The 18813-nt window shown below is 32.5% G+C and overlaps 1 protein-coding gene and 2 long non-coding RNA genes across 4 annotated transcripts; 1 reads left to right on the top strand and 2 right to left on the bottom strand.

The window, feature by feature from the left end:
- Positions 1–2421: 2421 nt before the first annotated feature.
- Positions 2422–3139, bottom strand: LOC123909144. Its single transcript, XR_006809836.1, has 2 exons — positions 2918–3139; positions 2422–2805 (listed from the first exon to the last, which is right to left on the bottom strand). It is a non-coding gene; the product is annotated as an uncharacterized LOC123909144 (long non-coding RNA).
- A 3568-nt stretch (positions 3140–6707) lies between these two features.
- LOC123909730 lies at positions 6708–7196 on the bottom strand. Its single transcript, XR_006809999.1, has 2 exons — positions 7023–7196; positions 6708–6908 (listed from the first exon to the last, which is right to left on the bottom strand). It is a non-coding gene; the product is annotated as an uncharacterized LOC123909730 (long non-coding RNA).
- A 2216-nt stretch (positions 7197–9412) lies between these two features.
- LOC123906033 (mitogen-activated protein kinase kinase kinase 1-like) lies at positions 9413–18185 on the top strand. Of its 2 annotated transcripts, none has more exons than XM_045955863.1 (9): positions 9413–10739; positions 12017–12101; positions 12331–12393; positions 13565–13722; positions 14255–14327; positions 14454–14513; positions 15881–15991; positions 16686–16928; positions 17232–18185. In XM_045955863.1, exons 1-8 carry the CDS (start codon positions 9712–9714, stop codon positions 16893–16895), a joined length of 1788 nt encoding a protein of 595 aa, XP_045811819.1. In that variant the 5' UTR covers positions 9413–9711; the 3' UTR covers positions 16896–16928; positions 17232–18185. The 2 variants fall into 2 exon arrangements, with proteins under 2 accessions (XP_045811819.1, XP_045811820.1); XM_045955864.1 differs by having other exon boundaries at positions 9458–10739; positions 17654–18185.
- The last annotated feature ends 628 nt before the right edge of the window (positions 18186–18813 follow it).

Here is an 18813-nt window from a genome sequence, read left to right as displayed (position 1 = left end):
AAGGAAACAAGGTTACTTTGTATGCATAATTTTACTCTTTTGTTTTAATTATGCTTATTAGAGTAGCTATCTTTAAGTTAAGTCGAGTGGATGAACTCCTCTATGAATGCTTGATTATATGTAATTTGGTTTCAACAAGTTTATATTAATTACTATTCGGTTTATTATCTTTTATATCTACTATGTTACTGCTTTATTCTTAATATTGATCGCATTATAGAATAAGTCTCTAGGATTAGGTGATCTCGTGACAACACTACTAATCCTGAACTGAGATATAAAGCTAGCCAGCATTGAGGAAGGTAACTCAAGAACTCGAGGCTCTGGGTTGTAGGGTTAACAAACATTAATTAATTTCTGCATGTTTACAGACTACAGTTGTTCAATTAAGGTAGGTATTAATGTGAGAACATGTCTAGGGGAAATAACCTGACAAGATGGGTTCTCCTATCTTGATTTAGTATCAGCGTCATCAATTATAATGTGGTGATTTTAGTATGCAAAAGGACATTTCACTATGTAAGTGTTAATCTGCCGGATAATAAAAGGAATAGTAAGTAATATAACGCCAAATTAAATTACCAAGTAGGAGTAGGAGAGAGATTCGGATTTGAAAGCACTTAACCTAGTTTCTCTTCTGATTCTCTTTAATCGTTTATTTTCTATCTATGTCCCAAAACACTTTTCAAATTAAAAAGAGAATGCAAACTATCTAATCCCTAAACGAAACTAATCATTTTGGCACGACTCATGTGGAGACAAATCTCTATAATTATTATTAATCGACGATAAAATGGTCCACTTGACAGATCGTAGTTGTACGTTCTGATACAACGACTCTCCACATCATCTTTATTTTGGCCTTCTGTACATTCAAATCCTTACTATATTTCATAGCAAGGACTTGGGGGGCAAATGTTTTCGACTAGAGTGAAACCCCCAATGTCGGCAACCCATTACTTCCTAGGCCCAAGACAGCTCATGTTGTGGGACCCTCGAGACAGCTCATGCGCCCAACCTCAAGGTACACACATTTCACCAATTTCATACACATTCATCTGGAGTTGTCATTTACTTGAGTGTTAGAGTGCTAACTTTTTTGTAGGTATATTTCCCCACCGTACATGAGCTTCATTACCATTGCTATTTGCTAATAATGCCTAATATCACTAGAGTAACCATCCCGTTTTGAGCAAGCTTCTCAGTTGAGAAGTAAGCAAATCCTAGAAGAGATAACAAGCAAATGAACTATTTTTTGAAACCTCTGAAAATTCATTTTTTTTCTTCTAACATTTCAAGAATAAAAGGATGGATGAATGTAACAGAGATAGCAAGGAAATGGAGCAATGTGAGGTGTTGAAGTTCAAGAAAAAAAAAGTGCCAAATGATAGAGAGTTTACAAGTACTTTGCTGGAAACATAAAGGAAAGAAATTAAACTATAGTACATGTTTGCAATGGATAATTTCTTACAATGCCCAAATGATTAAAAATGGTGGCGCATCTAGGACCCTGAGTCAGGGGTGCAAATTTTTTTCAAATTCATTAATAAATAATATGATTTTTATAAATTAAAATATTAATATATGAGAGATATACTAAATTTTTTCTTCTTAATATACTTTTTTCCAATAAAAAATAAAGATAAATTTTTGGACTAGGCTTCAATAAATTTTTGTAGCATGGTGTATTGGTTATTTCATTTTTTTTTACACAAGTGGTTATGTCATTTTAACTGTAAGCTTTAGGAAATTAGCACTTAGTTCAACATTAAGCTTCTCCATTTTTGCATTTAATGTAAAAATTGAAGCAAGTAAACAAGTTGACAAAAGTTAGGAGAACTGAACGCAACATTAAAAGGAAGGGAAAGTCAAAGGAAACTGTAGTACTACTACTACTAACAAAGTTGGTAAAAAAAAAAACATTGTGCGAGTCTCTGAAAAGTAAGAATCTGTTGTGTAGGGTGCAAGACTCAAAACTGAGAGGGTGCAAGATAGAAAACACATATGATAATGTATGTAAATTCAAAAAGTTGAGGGGTTCAGCTGCACCATTTGGATACAAGCTCGCTGACGCTCAGCCCCTGATTAAAAGCACAACTAAATAATAATTCAAATAAAATGTCAAGACGTTGACATAATATTGAGCTCAAGTGTTTAATGAGCCCCCTAAAACTAATCATTCGGGAGAATTCGAGTTTGATTTTTAGTGGAAATAATTCTTGACTTGACTTTATTTACCTTACGACTGAACTTTGTATTACCGTGACCTCGATCCTTTGAACCAAAGAATTAATACAAAAAAACAAAACTGTGCCACAAATATTTTGATAGGTAGTTGGATTGGAATTTTTTTTTTGTGATATGCCTAAATTGGATTCAATGGCGATACACCCAAAATTAAAGAAGAAGAAAACAATCTAATTATTAAAAAATTTAGATCCTTATTTCATTTAATGAACAACATCTTAGAGTACAAAACCATAATTGCAAGGTATGTGAAATTAAAAAAAAAAAAGAAAAAAAAGTAAAGCATACATTTATTAGGTGCAACATAGTAACTAAATTCCAAACTTGGAATATATTAGCATAAGGTATATTAATTGGTTTGATTTTTTATTAGAGTAAGAACTCTCATTCTTCCCTGCATGGCGTAATTGTACTCTCATAGGTTTAATACTCATGGAATAGGTATAACAGGATAAACTTCTGGCTTTAGATAAAGTTTCCAACATTTGTCCCTAAAACAAACAAACATGCGATACGGATCTTCTGGGCAATCCTTATCAGTTTCACAATCAATATCGTCTGTAATAAAAAAAACAAAATAAAAAATAATGATACTAAAATGAGATAAAGTATTGTGTACACACTACTATAAAAAGAAGGAAATTTTAAATGGATGAAAAATATAACTTACGCTTTTGGTTCATTGCAACCTGAAATACCGAAAAAAATAAAATAATCGCACACACAAAATGTAGAGTTTTAACCATATTTTTCTCTCTTCGCAAGTAACAAATAGAATATGATTTGATCTATTTATATTGTATGAAGTGCATGTTTTGTTAAAAAATATTAAATATTTTTAGTGTTTAAGAAGTTGTCAAAAATCTATTCTAAAATTATGATTATTATTGAGTGTCTCTTAAGTAGATCAATGTGTTTTATTTGTTTTCTAAGCACGCTTATAAAAGGGGTAACGTAAAAAACTTGCTAATCATTATAATTAAGTCATTTTTTATTAAATTTTCATCCTTTGCAGATAGAAAGGGAAAATATATTTAAAATATAATAAATTAATACACAATCAGTGTGATAACATAGTTATGCACAAGTTGAACAGATGAACTAGATTAATACCTAAAATTTTCACGTCAAACCTATGAGAAAAAAATATATTATTGTGAATAAAGTTACGGACCATATACTAGAAATACCGTTGAAAAAATACTATCAGCAATTAATTTATTTGCATATGTGTTTCTCTCTCTTAAATATATAACAACAAATGAAAATCATTTTCATTGTGAGCTCGGTGTATTTACGCCATCTAGTTTTGAGTTTCATGTATATACAAAAGAAGTTCCCGTGAATTTAACTCAGTTGGCAGGAACATCGTATTATATGTGTGCAGGAGCCGAGATTCGAATCTCGGATACTCCACTTATTCACCTTTAAAGTAGATTTTATTTCTAGCCACTAGACTGCTTGAAAAAGAAAAAGATTTACAAAGCAAAACAACCATTTCAGAGTAACTCACTAACCAAATTATTAATCAAACCTTTTGATAAACAATCTCAATAATAATACAAAAAACAAAAGGCTAGCTTGCATATAGTTAAAACTTAAAACTTAAAAGTAACATGAGCTTGCGTTTGTTAGAAAACACAAATGTTGAACAAGTAGTAATCTTGTTTGAACAATAAAAAAATTTGATAGCTATATTTTTTTTTACCTATTTTTATGTTTTATTTTTATTAGTAATTTATGGTTTATTTTCATTCTAGAATTATTTTTCTTCTCTTTTTTTCTTTTAATTATGAGTAGAATACGGACCAAGTGAAACTACTCGAGTGAAAAGATATAATTATTGGAGTATTAGTGCAGGACTTTGATGATAGTGGATTTTCAAGTGCAAGATAATACGTCAAAAATCTGGTTTTGGTAGGATTTTATGTGGAGTTGGATTTATTCGTCTTTTTCTATCCGACATTTGAGCATATGATTGGGTGGGAGTGTTACCTCGAATTTGTGACCATATGTATTTAATATGTCAATTTGGTGCATCATCTTAAATGTGCTACTAAATAGAATGGACGGAAATAATAAATAGAAAGTATCCATGGAGGTCTAAAATGGGCACATTAAATAAGTTAATAAAAAATATAAAAAGGTGATTAATTTACCTAATTAAGTTTATTTAAAGTCTTAATTTCATAAAATATTTTATTAACAAGATGGCAAAATTGCCTTCGAATCGAATGGGGTTTTGAATCTTGGTATTCGAAGGTGTTATGCACTTAGAATTATTTTCGTTACTTTCAGCAGGAAATGTCAAGAGTTTTGAAGGTAGGGCTCGAGCGACAGTTAAAGCTAAAGAGGCAGTTATTTTCTTCAAACTTGATCAAGAGATCGTGGGTTCATGGATTTGGAAGCTGGCGAAGCACGTTTGCACAAGCAAGTGTTTATTCTTGTGCCTATAAATAGTAGTTCCTTTAGTTGAAATAAGGGTCACAATTCATATACAAAATTTACAAACCTAAAGTATCCATGCGTTCGAGAGAAAATGGTAAAGTGAAGAACATGTATGAATTCGTGAACCATTTACTTTCTTTGTAAAACTTTTACATTTTTGTGCAATTTTAATCTTTCTTTTACAAGTTATCTTTTCAAATTCTCTCGTTTGAGTGAATCTTGTCTAATTTACATTTTTCTTTGTAAATTGTTCTTTCAAACTGGTTTATCAAATGTTTATTTTAATGATGAACATTAAAATTTATACACAAAACATGTCTTAGGATTTACTAGTTGGTCCTACAAGTAATTAAATTAAACTAGCGATTGTTTACGAAAAACCAGCATAAACAGGGAGCTCTGCAACTCTTCATAGAAGGTGATGCGTATGGATATCGATCTTGATGTAAGAGATTGAGTATTCATTGTACTTTTTTTTAAATAAATTTTTACTTATAAAAAAAAGTACAAGATAATAGGGATGCACCGATGCAAATAACGCAAGTGAGAAATAGAAGGAATCTTGCACCGATGCAAGAGGGTCTTGCATCGATGCAAACCTCCCAGAACCTAGATGAGCCAGTCCAAGAGGGTCTTGCACCGATGCAAAGGTGATGAACAACGTGAACAATAACACGGAAACTCCATTAAAGGCACCCAAAAACATCAATTTTGATAGTTTTAGGTTCTGAAATTTTTGACAGGGCCGGTTTTGGGCCAGGGCAAGCAGGGCCCGAGCCCAGGACCTCCAAAAAATTGGGGCATCAATTTTTTTTTATCAACCCATCAAATCAAACTATTGGTTATATATTTGTTTGGAAATATTATTACAAGAAAAAGCAAATGGCTCAGTTGCGCGCGGGCTGTGGTTAAGGTTTTGGGATGATGGGGGTCTTGTGTTCGACATTCATTTTGCACGGTCTTTTGTTTATTAAGGGAAATGCTTTTTTGTGCGAATCACGTGTTGACGAAATACAGGAACCATCACCACCCTTGCATTTATCTCCAACTCCTCCCTGATTTCTACCACGTCCCACTATCACATGTTTTCAATTTTGATTTTTGTTTCTTAAGTGTATTTCTTGTCTTTCTTATATCTATCTATCGTACCAAATAGCACAGCCCATTTTTTTAACATAATGCCTATTTGTTTTATAATTGTAACAAAACAACAAGTTTATTGACGCCAATCTCAACAGATAATGTTGGTCTCAATGAATGGCCACTTTGAAACATCTAACGTTAATTTCATTTATTAATTATCTTTCAATTTTTTATTTATCGATTCAATTTTAACGTTGCGAAATATAATCTTTTTTTATGTTAGTTACATAGCTAAATAACTATTTTTACTAAATTATACGCACTAATTAATTAATATTTTATTCTATATGTTGAATTATAATGTCCAATTAAGAATCAAATGCACAATTTATGGATTACCAACTTATTTTGGTAGATGCAATATGATCCATTGTAATTTTTTCGAAATGTATAAACACATCTTTAATATCTATCTTATATTTACATCACTTTTTTTTTTATTATTATTATTATTTTGTTGTTTTTTTTTTTTTGACCGAAGGAAACTCATGACATTTCATTAGCAATAATAGAATCGATACAAGAGGGTACATCAATGAAAATATGGAAACTAGCTAGAGATGAGGCCACATTTGCTAATATATGAGCGGCCTCATTGACTTGTCTCCTAACAAACTCAACCCGAGAGTTTCTAAAATGAGAGTTATGAATATATTGACAATCTTTAATGACATCTCCTAACATTATTATTTTGTTGTTGTTGATGTTATTATTATAATTTTCATAATACTTATTGTTTCAATTTATACGAATGATTTTTTAAAATTATAATATAAAATTCTTCAAAAAATAACATTAGAATATAAAATACCGCATAACACCCGTGCATCGCACGGGTGTGGGACTAGTTAAGACAGAAGATAACAATCTAATTATAATATTTTTTGTAGTTCCTTAATTCATTTCGTTAGAACTCATTCTTCCTTGCTTGGAGTAACTGTACTCCCTTTAAACCGGTGCTTTTGGATTTAGTTTATTTACACAAATTTTTCTACATTTGTTGTCGATACACTTATACTTGCGAAAATCAATCGTTGGACAATCCTCGTCAGTTACACACGGTATTATTTCTGCAATAAAAAAAAAGACAATAAAACAATGTTACTAAAATAAGTAAAAAATACTATGTACGAACAACAAACTAAAAAAAGAAATTTTCAAAAAAGATGAAAAAAATAATTTACCACCATCGTTCATTGTAACGAGGAATACCGAAAAAATAAAAATCATAGCATACACAAACTTGAGAGTTTTAAACATGTTTTTTCTTTCAATGTAAAATATAGAATATGATTTCATTACTTTATAGTGTATTAAGTTCAAGTTGTCCTTAAAAAGAATTTTTTTTTTGGTACCAAAATAAAAAAAGAAGAATATATTTTTAATAGCACATAACGAGTAAATAAAATTATATTCATTATTAAGTGTCTTTTAAATAGATCAATGCATTATGGTTGTCTCTTTAACACACTAACTAAACGGTAACGTACAAAATATTATAATTATTAGAATTAATTTATTTTTTGCTAACTTTTCATGCTTTACAAATAGAAAGTTACATTTTTTGTCCCAAAAAAAAAATAGAAATTTAAATTTTATTTAATTTAATAGTGTAATAATGCAAATTGGCATGAAATTATAGTTACCCACACGTTGAACTTTGATGTCATGCAAATATGCTTATTTTTAGTAATATTTTTATTAAATAAATTAATCTTTTATTACATTTTATTAGAATATTTTACTTGTTCTTATTTATTAATAAAAATAAATCAAGGGAATTGGAAGAGAAGAGTAATTGATACATTAAAAAATAAATAAATAAAGTGTAGATAAAAACAATTTGAGACAGCGGATAATTATATTAAGGTGTCTTGAAGTCCAAGACTTATTTTATAGTAGCATCTGTTAATATCGGGAAAGTGGAAAATCAAATTTGGGCGTAGCCAAAAGGCACCATGGAATCATCACTGAGCTTGTTACGGGCGTTTTCCTGAAAACATTTCCATGCACGGGACGGACATCCTACGAGCGGGGTGCAAATTAAAGGCAGTAGCCTCGAATTTCCCCTGTTTTGTGTTTTTGAACATTTTTAAGCTTAAAGCAAGCACCCATATGATTAGTAAATTGGTATAGAAACAATTTTAGGTGACCTAATGCTTAGGAAGGAAAATGTAAATGGATATGGGGTATTGGGAATTAGATTACCAACGTAGTGAAATAGTTAACTTAATATAGTTTATCTAGTTTAAGAAGCTCAAGATTGTTATGCAATTAAGTTAACTTAATCGGTTAATCATATGAATTATTTTACTGGATTTTGGGCCATATACACATGGACGGATATTAGGGGTGCAAGGGGTGGCTCCAACCTCTCCCTCCTCTCATAAGTCCTCTTATATATATACATAATTATATATGATATGTTGACTTGTAAAAGTCACTTAATTGGATCATAATGTGCATGTATCATTTTAAATTAACAATTTATGTTTATAATTAGTGTATTTTGCAGCTCAAATATTACGGTGGATGAGGAGATTATCTATTTTAAGCTCTTATCATTATAATTTATACTTTAGCTGTTATTTTTTAAGTGTCATTTTAGAAGAAAAAATGTTCTTATTTAAATGTAGTTTTGACAAAAAAAAATGTTACAATTTGTCATTTGTTTAAATATAATAATTTATTATTAAAAATATTCGGCCCACCGTCTTATAACTTTCTGGATGCGTCCCTACATATACATGTTTATGATTAAAATGTTATGTCGTGTCCTTCGAGGCTCCATATTATGCTGGATATTAGAAACTCTAGATGGAATATCTACGTGACGATAAGTGGAGTATATGATTTTGCGCTCTAGCCCGAAAGATAGGAGTTTACCCAACAAGGTAAACTTCTCAAGACTACTTACCCCTAGTTGTTTGTAAAATGAACTCAAATAATTTGGGTGACACACCTTTTTTTTTTTTGACAAAAGGGTGCTTATAGCATTTCATTAATTAAAATGTGTTCAATACAACTTGGAGCATGAACCAAGATCTGGAAACTAGCTGATAATGTGGCCGCCTTAGCTAGACAATGGGCAACCTCATTTGCTTGTCTCCGCACAAACTCAACACTAGAGTTTCTATAATAATTATTAAAAACAAGATTACAATGATCCATAATCTTGTTTTTAAATGAATGATCAACTGACAGACAGGTTTCCCATGATTACTGACATCCTATGTGTAGTTAACTCGGTGAGGCTTAGAGTCTCGATGAGATATTATAGCAAGTGTACTAAAGTTGCCGCCAAGTAATAATTCCATTTATTATCGCGACGATAAGGTGGTTCATGTATAGCATTGAGCTTCAAGCACAGAGGAGAAAAATATATACAAAAATACCAGCACTCTAACGCCCAAAGTAATAATTTTATTAAAATCAAAGATCACGGCCGTGACAGAGCTTCATACGGCGGGGAGCTTGGGTAATAAAGTATTCACCTTATTTCAAAATAGTAATACGCGTGGACATTGAAAATTTAAAGTATAAATAAAATTAAATTATAGTAATATTCCACATGAGCAATCCGATTAATGTTTTGGTAGTCAACGTGGCACCGCGTTTTCTGTTTCATTTTTTGTTTTTTTGATAAGATTTTTCTGTGTCCTTTTACAACTTCGTTTACCAGCTCTAGCGCAGTCTTGTTTTCATTTTTAATTTTTTTTTTCTTTCTCTCTTCAACAACAATTTCTAAGCTCGCGATTCCAACTTGTTTCTCAAGCTTCTCTTCTCTCGGCGGCATCAACAACACAAAAACTTGAATAAGCGCTTATTTCAAAATCACGATAGCTTTTCTTTAAATGGACTTTTCAGTTACGAATGAATCACATACCTCGAATTTTCGGTTATAGAAAGCAACAAACGGAAATGAACTCGAAGAAGAAGAAGACTCCAAGGAAACAACCGAAGTTGGAACGCCGTAATGCCACGAAGAATTTCAATTACGATGCTCAACCGTCGTCGCCGGAATCCACCGAGTCGGCGTCAATTCTCTGCACTCGATCGATGGATATATACGATAAAAAGAGCTTTCGAGTTGAAGGCATCGACGGTGAGTTTGACATCATTTGCCGGAGCCTTGGGCTTTCCGGACCGGAGGATTTCTCAATTCCGGCGGCGGCTTGGGAGGCAATGAAATTTCGGTCTTCGTCGGATGTTCTGCCGAGGCTGAATTCGTCAGATTTTGATATAACGAAGGTTAGCGAAGAAATCGGAGTTGTAGAGTCCGAAGATAGGGTTTCGATTAGAGATTCTCCTGCCGAAACTAGCGGTTGCTGTAACGCGGGCGATGGTGGTGGAAAAGATAGAGTTTCGATTAGGGTTTTTGACGATGTTAGCAGTAGCTGTACAAGCAGCGAAAATAGGGTTCCGATTACGGGTTTTGTTGAGACGAGTGCTTGCTCCACCGGTGGCGGCGGTGGTATCAAGGGAATTAGACCTCCGATGCTAAAGCCTCCGCCGGGTGTTAGAGTTTCTGTTGTAGACAGTACGTGTTCCACGTGGGATCTTCTGAGGGATTTCGCTCCGGAAGGGGAAGGAAAAGGAAAAGAGAGAGAAGTGGAAGAGAAGAAAGATGAAGAAGAAGAAGAAGAAGAAGAAGAGGAAGTTGGTGGAGTGAGATTGAAGATAGAAGAAGAGGTAACTGCTGAGATTATCGGTGAGTTTTCGAGGTCATGTTCGTTCACTACTTCACACGAAGATGATTCATCTAGCTTTACGACGGATACTAGGTCTAATAGTATATCTCCTAATGTGAGATTGATTTATGTTATTACTCCTGGTAGCTGGCAAAAGGGTGACCTTTTGGGGCGAGGTTCATTTGGATCTGTATATGAAGGAATTTCTGAGTAAGTGCTGTTCTGATTTCATCCTTCTTCACTTGTGCCCTTTCTAGTTTAGTTTCTATTATTAGCATGTTCGGTAAATTTTAGTGATTTCATTAATGTATAAAATAATTGTTTGGAATCACGGCTAGTTTGATGAAATCATAGTAGCAATGTAGCATTGATATTTTGTCAAATCTCCAAATTTTAGCTTTTATCAAAGCAACATAGGCACATTTGATTATACTAAACTCGCCATGAAACCAAACACATGAAGATAAATTATAATGGATTTGCATTAGGTATTGTTTAGTTGGGACTGAGTGATATTTTTAATTTTTTTAATTTTATAGGTTGTTTATCTTTTTGGAAGGGTAAGGGAGGAAAATCTCTAAGCAAAACTTCACTTTTTAGGTTCATCGAATAACTAATGTATTTGGTCTATATTTGTTTATAAAATTTAGTATTAGTGATTTAAATATCTGATTTTAACAAAATCTTTTCATTATTTTATTTTTTGTGTAAACCAATGATCTACTATTGCCAAATAGAAAAGTGCTCTTGGCTGTCTAATTAAAATGAGGATGGAGAAGTATTAAATATTATTTTGGAATTAAATAGTAGCTAGTAATTAGAGTGATTGTTTGAAACATATCTGAGCTTGTGAAGGAAATGTTTTGATGTTAGACAATATGGCCATCATTTCATATCGTTTTCTTTTATTACAGTGAATTTTTTTAAAAGACCAAGCAAAAGGTCTCTAAACCCTGTTTTTTTTTGGTTACATCTATACCCTGTTTTTGATTCAACAATCTACTGAAAACTAGTATGATGTTGTCATCCCTTTATTGCATTTTGGCACAATATGAAAATCATGGTTTCAAAGACCTGACCTTGATTCAACAATCTACTGAAAACTAGTATGATGTTGTCATCCCTTTATTGCATTTTGGCACAATATGAAAATCATGGTTTCAAAGACCTGACCTTGGCCAAATATTCTAGATTATTTTTAACCTTTGATTTGTTCTCAAATGCCACTATGTATTTGTTCTGTTGCTCATCCTGATTGGAAAATGCGAGTCAATTGCGAGCGTCATACAAGTAATCTTGTTTATCTCTTAGTTTAATGGTGAAATTAAGTTTTTCTTAGTGAAATTGTCATCTAATATCTTCTATTCAACATGCTTCATCTTTTGGTTTGTATCTCACTTTTGCTACAATGCTCAGGATCAAAGCCCTAAATAAATTGGCATTTTTATAAAATTTGATATTTATTCCCTTTCTGATTACCACTGCAGAGATGGATTCTTTTTTGCTGTAAAACAAGTTTCACTGCTTGATCAAGGGAGTCAGGGAAAGCAAAGTGTCGTTCAACTGGAGCACGTAAGACAGTCAGACAGGCTTACACTTTCTATTGCTTTATAAAGTTTTTATACTTTAGTTTTCCATTAATCGAAATTCTTTTATGAAGATAATGATTTTCTTATAATTACTTTGGTGTATTGTACAATATCTTGAAAGCTTATAAAATATTTTCATCTATTTTCTTATAATTACTCTTTTTACTGCTCTATTTTTATATCTCACTCTACTTCTTCTTCCACACTCTCAGGAAATTGAAGTTTTGAGTAAATTGGAACATGAGAATATAGTTCGATACATTGGCACTGAAATGGTAGCTTTCTTGTCATCCCTTGTCTTCTCCTTTCCTTTTATTATATTCAATTCAATTTCATTTGAGCCCATGGAGAAAGAATATGTTACATATATGTGCTTTCATTGAACAACTTTTGCTTTATGGAGTTGTTGGTTCATGACAGATTAACACTTCCATCAACTTGAAAGAGATGAAAGGATAGTTATCTGAATAGTATTCACTAAACATGAAATGATACATGATTGATTTTACACTATATATAGACAAGTCTATTTACAATCTAATATGATGGGTGTATGAACACTCAGGCGAGTGACAGTTTATATAATAAGATAGAATGATATGAAAAGAGAAGGAATATTATTTGTATTGATAATGAAAAGGGTCAGTACAATGGATTTAAGCGTAAAAAGGAAAATAACAAACTACTAGAATAATTAGCAGCCCAAAAGCAGCGCAAAGCTTGCTCTCAATCACTAAGTCTAGTGACCCCACAAAGATGCTGAAAACCAAGATGATTCCTTCCAATCATTACTCTGACTTATATAACCAATTTATCTGCCACCTCATTATTTGCTTTTGTCCTTTTCCTCGTATAAAACTTCCAGACTCTTGGTTTGGGTCCAAATTCTTCTAAGTCCACTTCTTCATTCAAATCTCTATCATAATAATACTAGCCTAGTAGCCTTGAGTTAAGGAGAATGTATCGGGTCTAGATAACAGACATTAAGAAAACATAATCTATGCCAAAAAACATATATAATAAAGCGCTTATTGTGTGCTCAAATCATTACAAATTAATGTTAATAATAGGTCCTTTTTCATCTGAAATATTGGATGCTTTCAATGTAGTGGAAAAGCTGTAGCCAAAACTGTAGATTGTGTAGTTTTAGGTATTACTAACTTCACCTTGTCTTGTCGCACTACAAAGTTAGGAACTGGAATATAACGTTTAGAATATAAAGTACAAACCAACATTAGATTTCAGATTGCCTGTCAAGACATTTGCATACTGTGCAATTCCTTCAATTATTTTCCTTTGTTATGCTGCAGTGTTGTCTGTTTTAAGATTTTGTTAGCTATACAAGTTTATCTTCTATCAGCCATTTTGTTGTTCTGAGCTTTTCATTTCATTATATGAGTACTATCTTGAACTGTAGTTTGTAATTTACATTCTTGTTTATTGCAGGATGAATCAAATCTATATATCTTTATTGAGTTTGTAACCAAAGGTTCACTTTTAAGCCTCTACCGGAGATATAAACTTCGAGATTCCCAAGTATCTGCTTATACGAGACAGATTCTGCATGGTTTAAAGTATCTTCATGATCGCAATATTGTTCACAGGTGATCCAAAATTTATTCATTTATTTTGCTCTGCTTTGTGATATTGAATAGAGATTAATTCTGGTGTTCTGGAATGCCTATGGGGTTAGATTAGAGTGACTTATACCGTTGGATATTTGCCTAGTTTGTTGCATTTCAAATCTATCATGGGGATGGGTAGTTAGGTAGAAAGGTGTAAAATAAAAGGACATAGAGAAATGGAATTCAGTACTTTGGACGTGAAAACTTAGCAAAGGCTCTGATGTAGAGGGGGAAATGCTTGGAGTAGAATTCTTTTAAGCTCTACATATAGTGTATAAAAAACGTTTCAACTTGTTCTTGGAACTTGAAACTGTATAAACAAAAAATATTGTTTATGGTGTCATAATTTCTTTGGGATATTTTTCTTTAGCTATGTTAATGGCTACAGTTTTATTTCTTTTTGGTTTATGGTGTCATAATTTCTTTAGCATATTTGTTTTCTGTATCAGTTATGTAGTGCCAAAAGAAATTTTTGTAAATATCACCTAACTATTTTCCCTCCTACTTGAAGGGATATTAAATGTGCAAATATATTGGTTGATGCAAATGGATCTGTCAAGGTTGCAGATTTTGGATTGGCTAAGGTGACCTTTCTACTCTGTTTCAGTTTTTGTCAAACTTTGACTTCAGTCACGGAATCTGTACTACCAGTAGTTGCATAAAATATAAATTTCATTCACTAACTTTACTGTATGGCTGTTATTTTTCAGGCAGTTAAATTGAATGATATTAAATCATGCCAGGGAACTGCATTCTGGATGGCACCAGAGGTTTGTCTTCAATCTTCTCTTCGAGAGAATTGTTGAATAATGGTTCAACATATTTATTACCTTGTTTGTAACTTACTAGTTTCTTTAACAGTTTAGTTGTTGGATCCATGCTTATTGACGTTGATCGAGTTTATGCTCTTCTTTTGCCTGCTGTGTGAAATTAAATTGTCATACATATACAGCTAGATTTAACGTTCTACTGGTTCAAATGCTTGCTTTGATTGGCATTCCACCAAGAACCTTAGTTCATATGTAAATCTTACCATGATTAAGAAACAATGGGTTGTCTTGACATATTTTAATAGGCTTTACTTGTAAAGTTGAAACAATAGAATACAGTATACTCTCCATCTATGTTTTTAATCTCAGATAGCGGCGCGTAGTGCCGACCCCTAAAAATGCTATAAGCGGTATAGAAGGATGACTGCTATTGTGAAGACTAAAAAACCATGTACAAAATAAACATAAATTCCAACAACAAACATAAATACTAAAAAATTGGAAAGAAAAAAAATAAATTAAATGGGCATTCATACTTAATAATTATAATAAACTTTGTCATTTCCCATCAAAATAGGTTCTAAATGAAGACTAAATAACATTCCATCAAGTTCTCCCTTTATCCCCTACTGATGCTTCTTTGCTATTGTTATTCTTCCAGTTGAAGGGTAAAAACAAAAATGACAAACAATTGTTTTCTTACTCTTGTCTTTATAAGAATTCCACTGGCAACCTATCAAGGTTGTCACCGGTAGGCTTAAAATAACCTTCAGTGCAGAGCAATGATAGGGAAGAAGGAGCAAAGCAGAGCGATGAGCTTGAAGCAGGAAACGGCACAATGGACATTTATCACGTGATTTTTTGAGAAATTAGGGCACCTAAAGGGGTGCGAAGAGGACCGAAATACCCCCAACTTATTGAAATAATTTCCAAAATTTGGTTCCCTCCCCCCCCCCCCCCCCCCCCAAAAAAAAGACAATTGCGGCCTAAAAATGTTACAGAACTGCTATTCACCCGCTATTTGTGTCCGCTTCTCTAAATAGCGGTTCACGGCCCTCCGGTGTAGCGGAAAAGGGGGTCGCCGCTATCATAGCTCTCTATGCATATACGGAAGCATGGCTTTATTACTTTAACGATTCAATTTTTTTTAATTAACTTTATATATTGATGAATATCAATTGTGATAATGGTGGTTGTAGTTAGACATATATTTTGGGTCAGAAACCTTGAACTTGCTGGATTTCATCAGTCTTCTGTTCTTAACGACCCCCTCCCATTAGATACACACCTACAAAAAAGATGTTTGCTTTTTATCATTCTTATTAATTAGGTTAAGGATTGAATTCGTAAGCTTTGGTACTATGCAGGTTGTAAAAGGAAAAGTTAAAGGTTATGGACTTCCAGCTGATATATGGAGTCTAGGATGCACTGTGTTGGAGATGTTAACTGGGAAACTTCCATACGCTCCTTTGGAATGTGTATGTCTCATATTACCATTTCAAGCTCATAATGCAACTAAGTTTCTTCTTTTCAAAGTTGTTAAATAACTAGTAAATAAATTTTTAATTGTGGGCACCGGGCACGTACACATTGGGACCTAGTTGCATGGTTTAAATTTACTATTATATAAAAATAGTCCATTCACTAGTGATAGTGTCATTCTTGTGTTGGAGGAGTTAATCTGGTTTTCAAAGATGTTAAATATTTAATAAATGATTTTTAATCTTTGCCATTGTTACATTGTTGCATGGTTTAGAATTTCTTTTATTCTTATATGAAAATAGTCATTTCAGTGGTGAAAAAGCCATTTTTGTATTGAGAGTGAGAGAAGTAAATCTTGATACAGAGAGCCAAGTCTCTAAATAAGTGGTGAAGATAAAAGATTAAAACAATAGTTCATGTGACATGTTTAGATGGTCGTATGACCTTCAAAACTTTCCATTCTTTATAATTTGCGTATAATTGTATGGTCTAGATTTATTCCTCACTCTTTCTTACATACAATTAGACTTCTTCCTAGATATGTCCCCTATTATTATATATAGAAAACAAATTATCAAATTACATTGGTATGAGAAATGTCCCCTCTCTGTATAAAATTAATTTATATTGAAACATTGCATTACTGCTGGTTTTGACTTCCAAGTTTCGACGAATCTTTTCTGACAACAGATCAGCGCATTGTTTAAAATTGGAAAAGGTGAACTACCTCTGGTGCCTGATTCTCTTTCAAGAGATGCACGTGATTTCATCCTGCAGTGTCTTAGAGTTAATCCAGATGACCGTCCCACTGCGGCTCAACTCTTAGACCACAAATTTGTCCAGAGGTCATTCTCCCAGTCATCTGACTCTGCATCTCCACATATTCTGAGAAGAGGTTAAACTTCTCATCTCAATTTATGGAACATAATAAAGGTAAATATTTTTACGTACTACCTCATTTTGCTGCTCTGTTTATGCCTTTTTATCATGCATGATGCTGAATTATTATTGATTTTTAAAAAACACTTGTTATTATTGTCCATCGTTTCAAGAATTTTTATTCATAACTCATGATATCTGGATGGATAAGTAAGGAATATTAGATTCCTGAAGTGCTAGTTTCAGTTGAATTGAATTCCAATATGATGCACGCGTTATTTAAATTGGTGGAGCTCAACTGTGTTCATATTAATTTTTGGGGGCAAATATTCTTCCTAATAATAATTTCTGAAACAGGGGGAGGATAAAGAGAACAAACGACTTTCTAACTGGTTTCTGTTTGAAATCTCAAATGGCTAAAGTACACCTATGCAAACCATTGCAACATTTGATTATTTGGCTCTTGTTGATAGAATCAGTTATTCATTGGATTTAAAATGCCTCCAATGTTCAGTCTTCAAGTTGTTTGAGTTGGTCTAGGGGTTCACTAATGTAGCAATTGTTTGTCGTGTTGCCTTTAGATTTTAGAGTTTTCTTGTTTGTGTTGTGCTGTAGCTTACTCTCTCCTGACTTAAATATAATCAAAAGTCAAAATGTATTTAGTCCAAATTTGTGTTTGAGAATTATGGTCCACGTGTTACGTAATTATTACTCAACAATAATATGTCTGTCGTAGCAAGCTGAAAGTCTTTCATCAACAAAATGTAAAATGTTGCCAGGATCTTCTACCAATTTGTAGGCTAAACTTCTGGGAGCAATAGAAGCAAGAATTGGACACTATTGTTGCTTTGTACATGTTACTTTTGTTAGCAGGAAATTATCAGTGTGCATCTTTATTCCATTGATGTTGTCTTTGAGATGATTCTTCAAAGAAAATACTATATTCGACAGTCGAGAAAGGAAAACATGGCTAAATTTTTATGCATAGGAGAGGAAGGAGAAATCGAAGATATGAAACCAGGAAATAATTGTTCTCATTTTCCGTATGTTCATAATATACTATATTCCAAAAAGGTTTCAATTTTGTTGAAGTTTAACGTAAGATTATGATATCAAAATATTGGCCAGTAAAAGGTTTTCAAGTACAACGGATACGAACCCATACTCCTCATGTGTAGAAGTGCACCTCATTTTTATAACTGAGATGGTGACTTGTCAATTCAACAGAAACAAGATTGAATAAGTTGAGTTTTGATGTACATATTTGTTGTCTTTATTTTTGCTGAAATAATAGTTTCTGTTTTGCTTTTAGTCACTAATAGACAAAATTTAGACACGTTTTAATAGTTTTTTGAATATGATATGGACTTAAATATGTTTAACATAATATAGATATAGACATAGAAGGATGATAACTAGCATATTAAACCCGTAATGAACATCAAATTAAATGCCAAATAATGATGGTTTTCCAATAGATGATGAAAGTGCATAAAGGACACAAAGGAATTGAAACTTACCTGGCATAAAACCATCGCCATTATTATTTTCTTTTATTTGCAGGGGAACATCATCCACGATCTTAATTTATATTCTTTACCACTCTATCTCTTTGCATGATAATTTTTTCAACATGCTCTTCAGTTTCCCCTGAAAATACAAAAAAGTAAAACTAAAAAAACACATTAAACACAAAATGAAAATTCATTTCTAAGCTACAATGTGTAATTTCATAATTCATATATTTACCGAAAACAAGTAACAGTACTTGTTTCCTCCACACTTTCTCTTCATACTCCCTTTTTGGTTCCAAAAATGTACTTAAACTTGGTGACATTCGGGTTGAAGGTGAGCATATTCGAATCGGTTTATCTAAGCATGAATTTTTCTGCTAAATTTTCACAAATTCCATAATTGATAATGCATGTTATTTTAAAAT

Source organism: Trifolium pratense, linkage group LG2 (genome assembly GCF_020283565.1).
Source record: "Trifolium pratense cultivar HEN17-A07 linkage group LG2, ARS_RC_1.1, whole genome shotgun sequence".
NCBI classification, from domain to species: Eukaryota; Viridiplantae; Streptophyta; class Magnoliopsida; order Fabales; family Fabaceae; genus Trifolium; species Trifolium pratense.
This window is presented reverse-complemented; position numbering and strand designations above follow the sequence as displayed.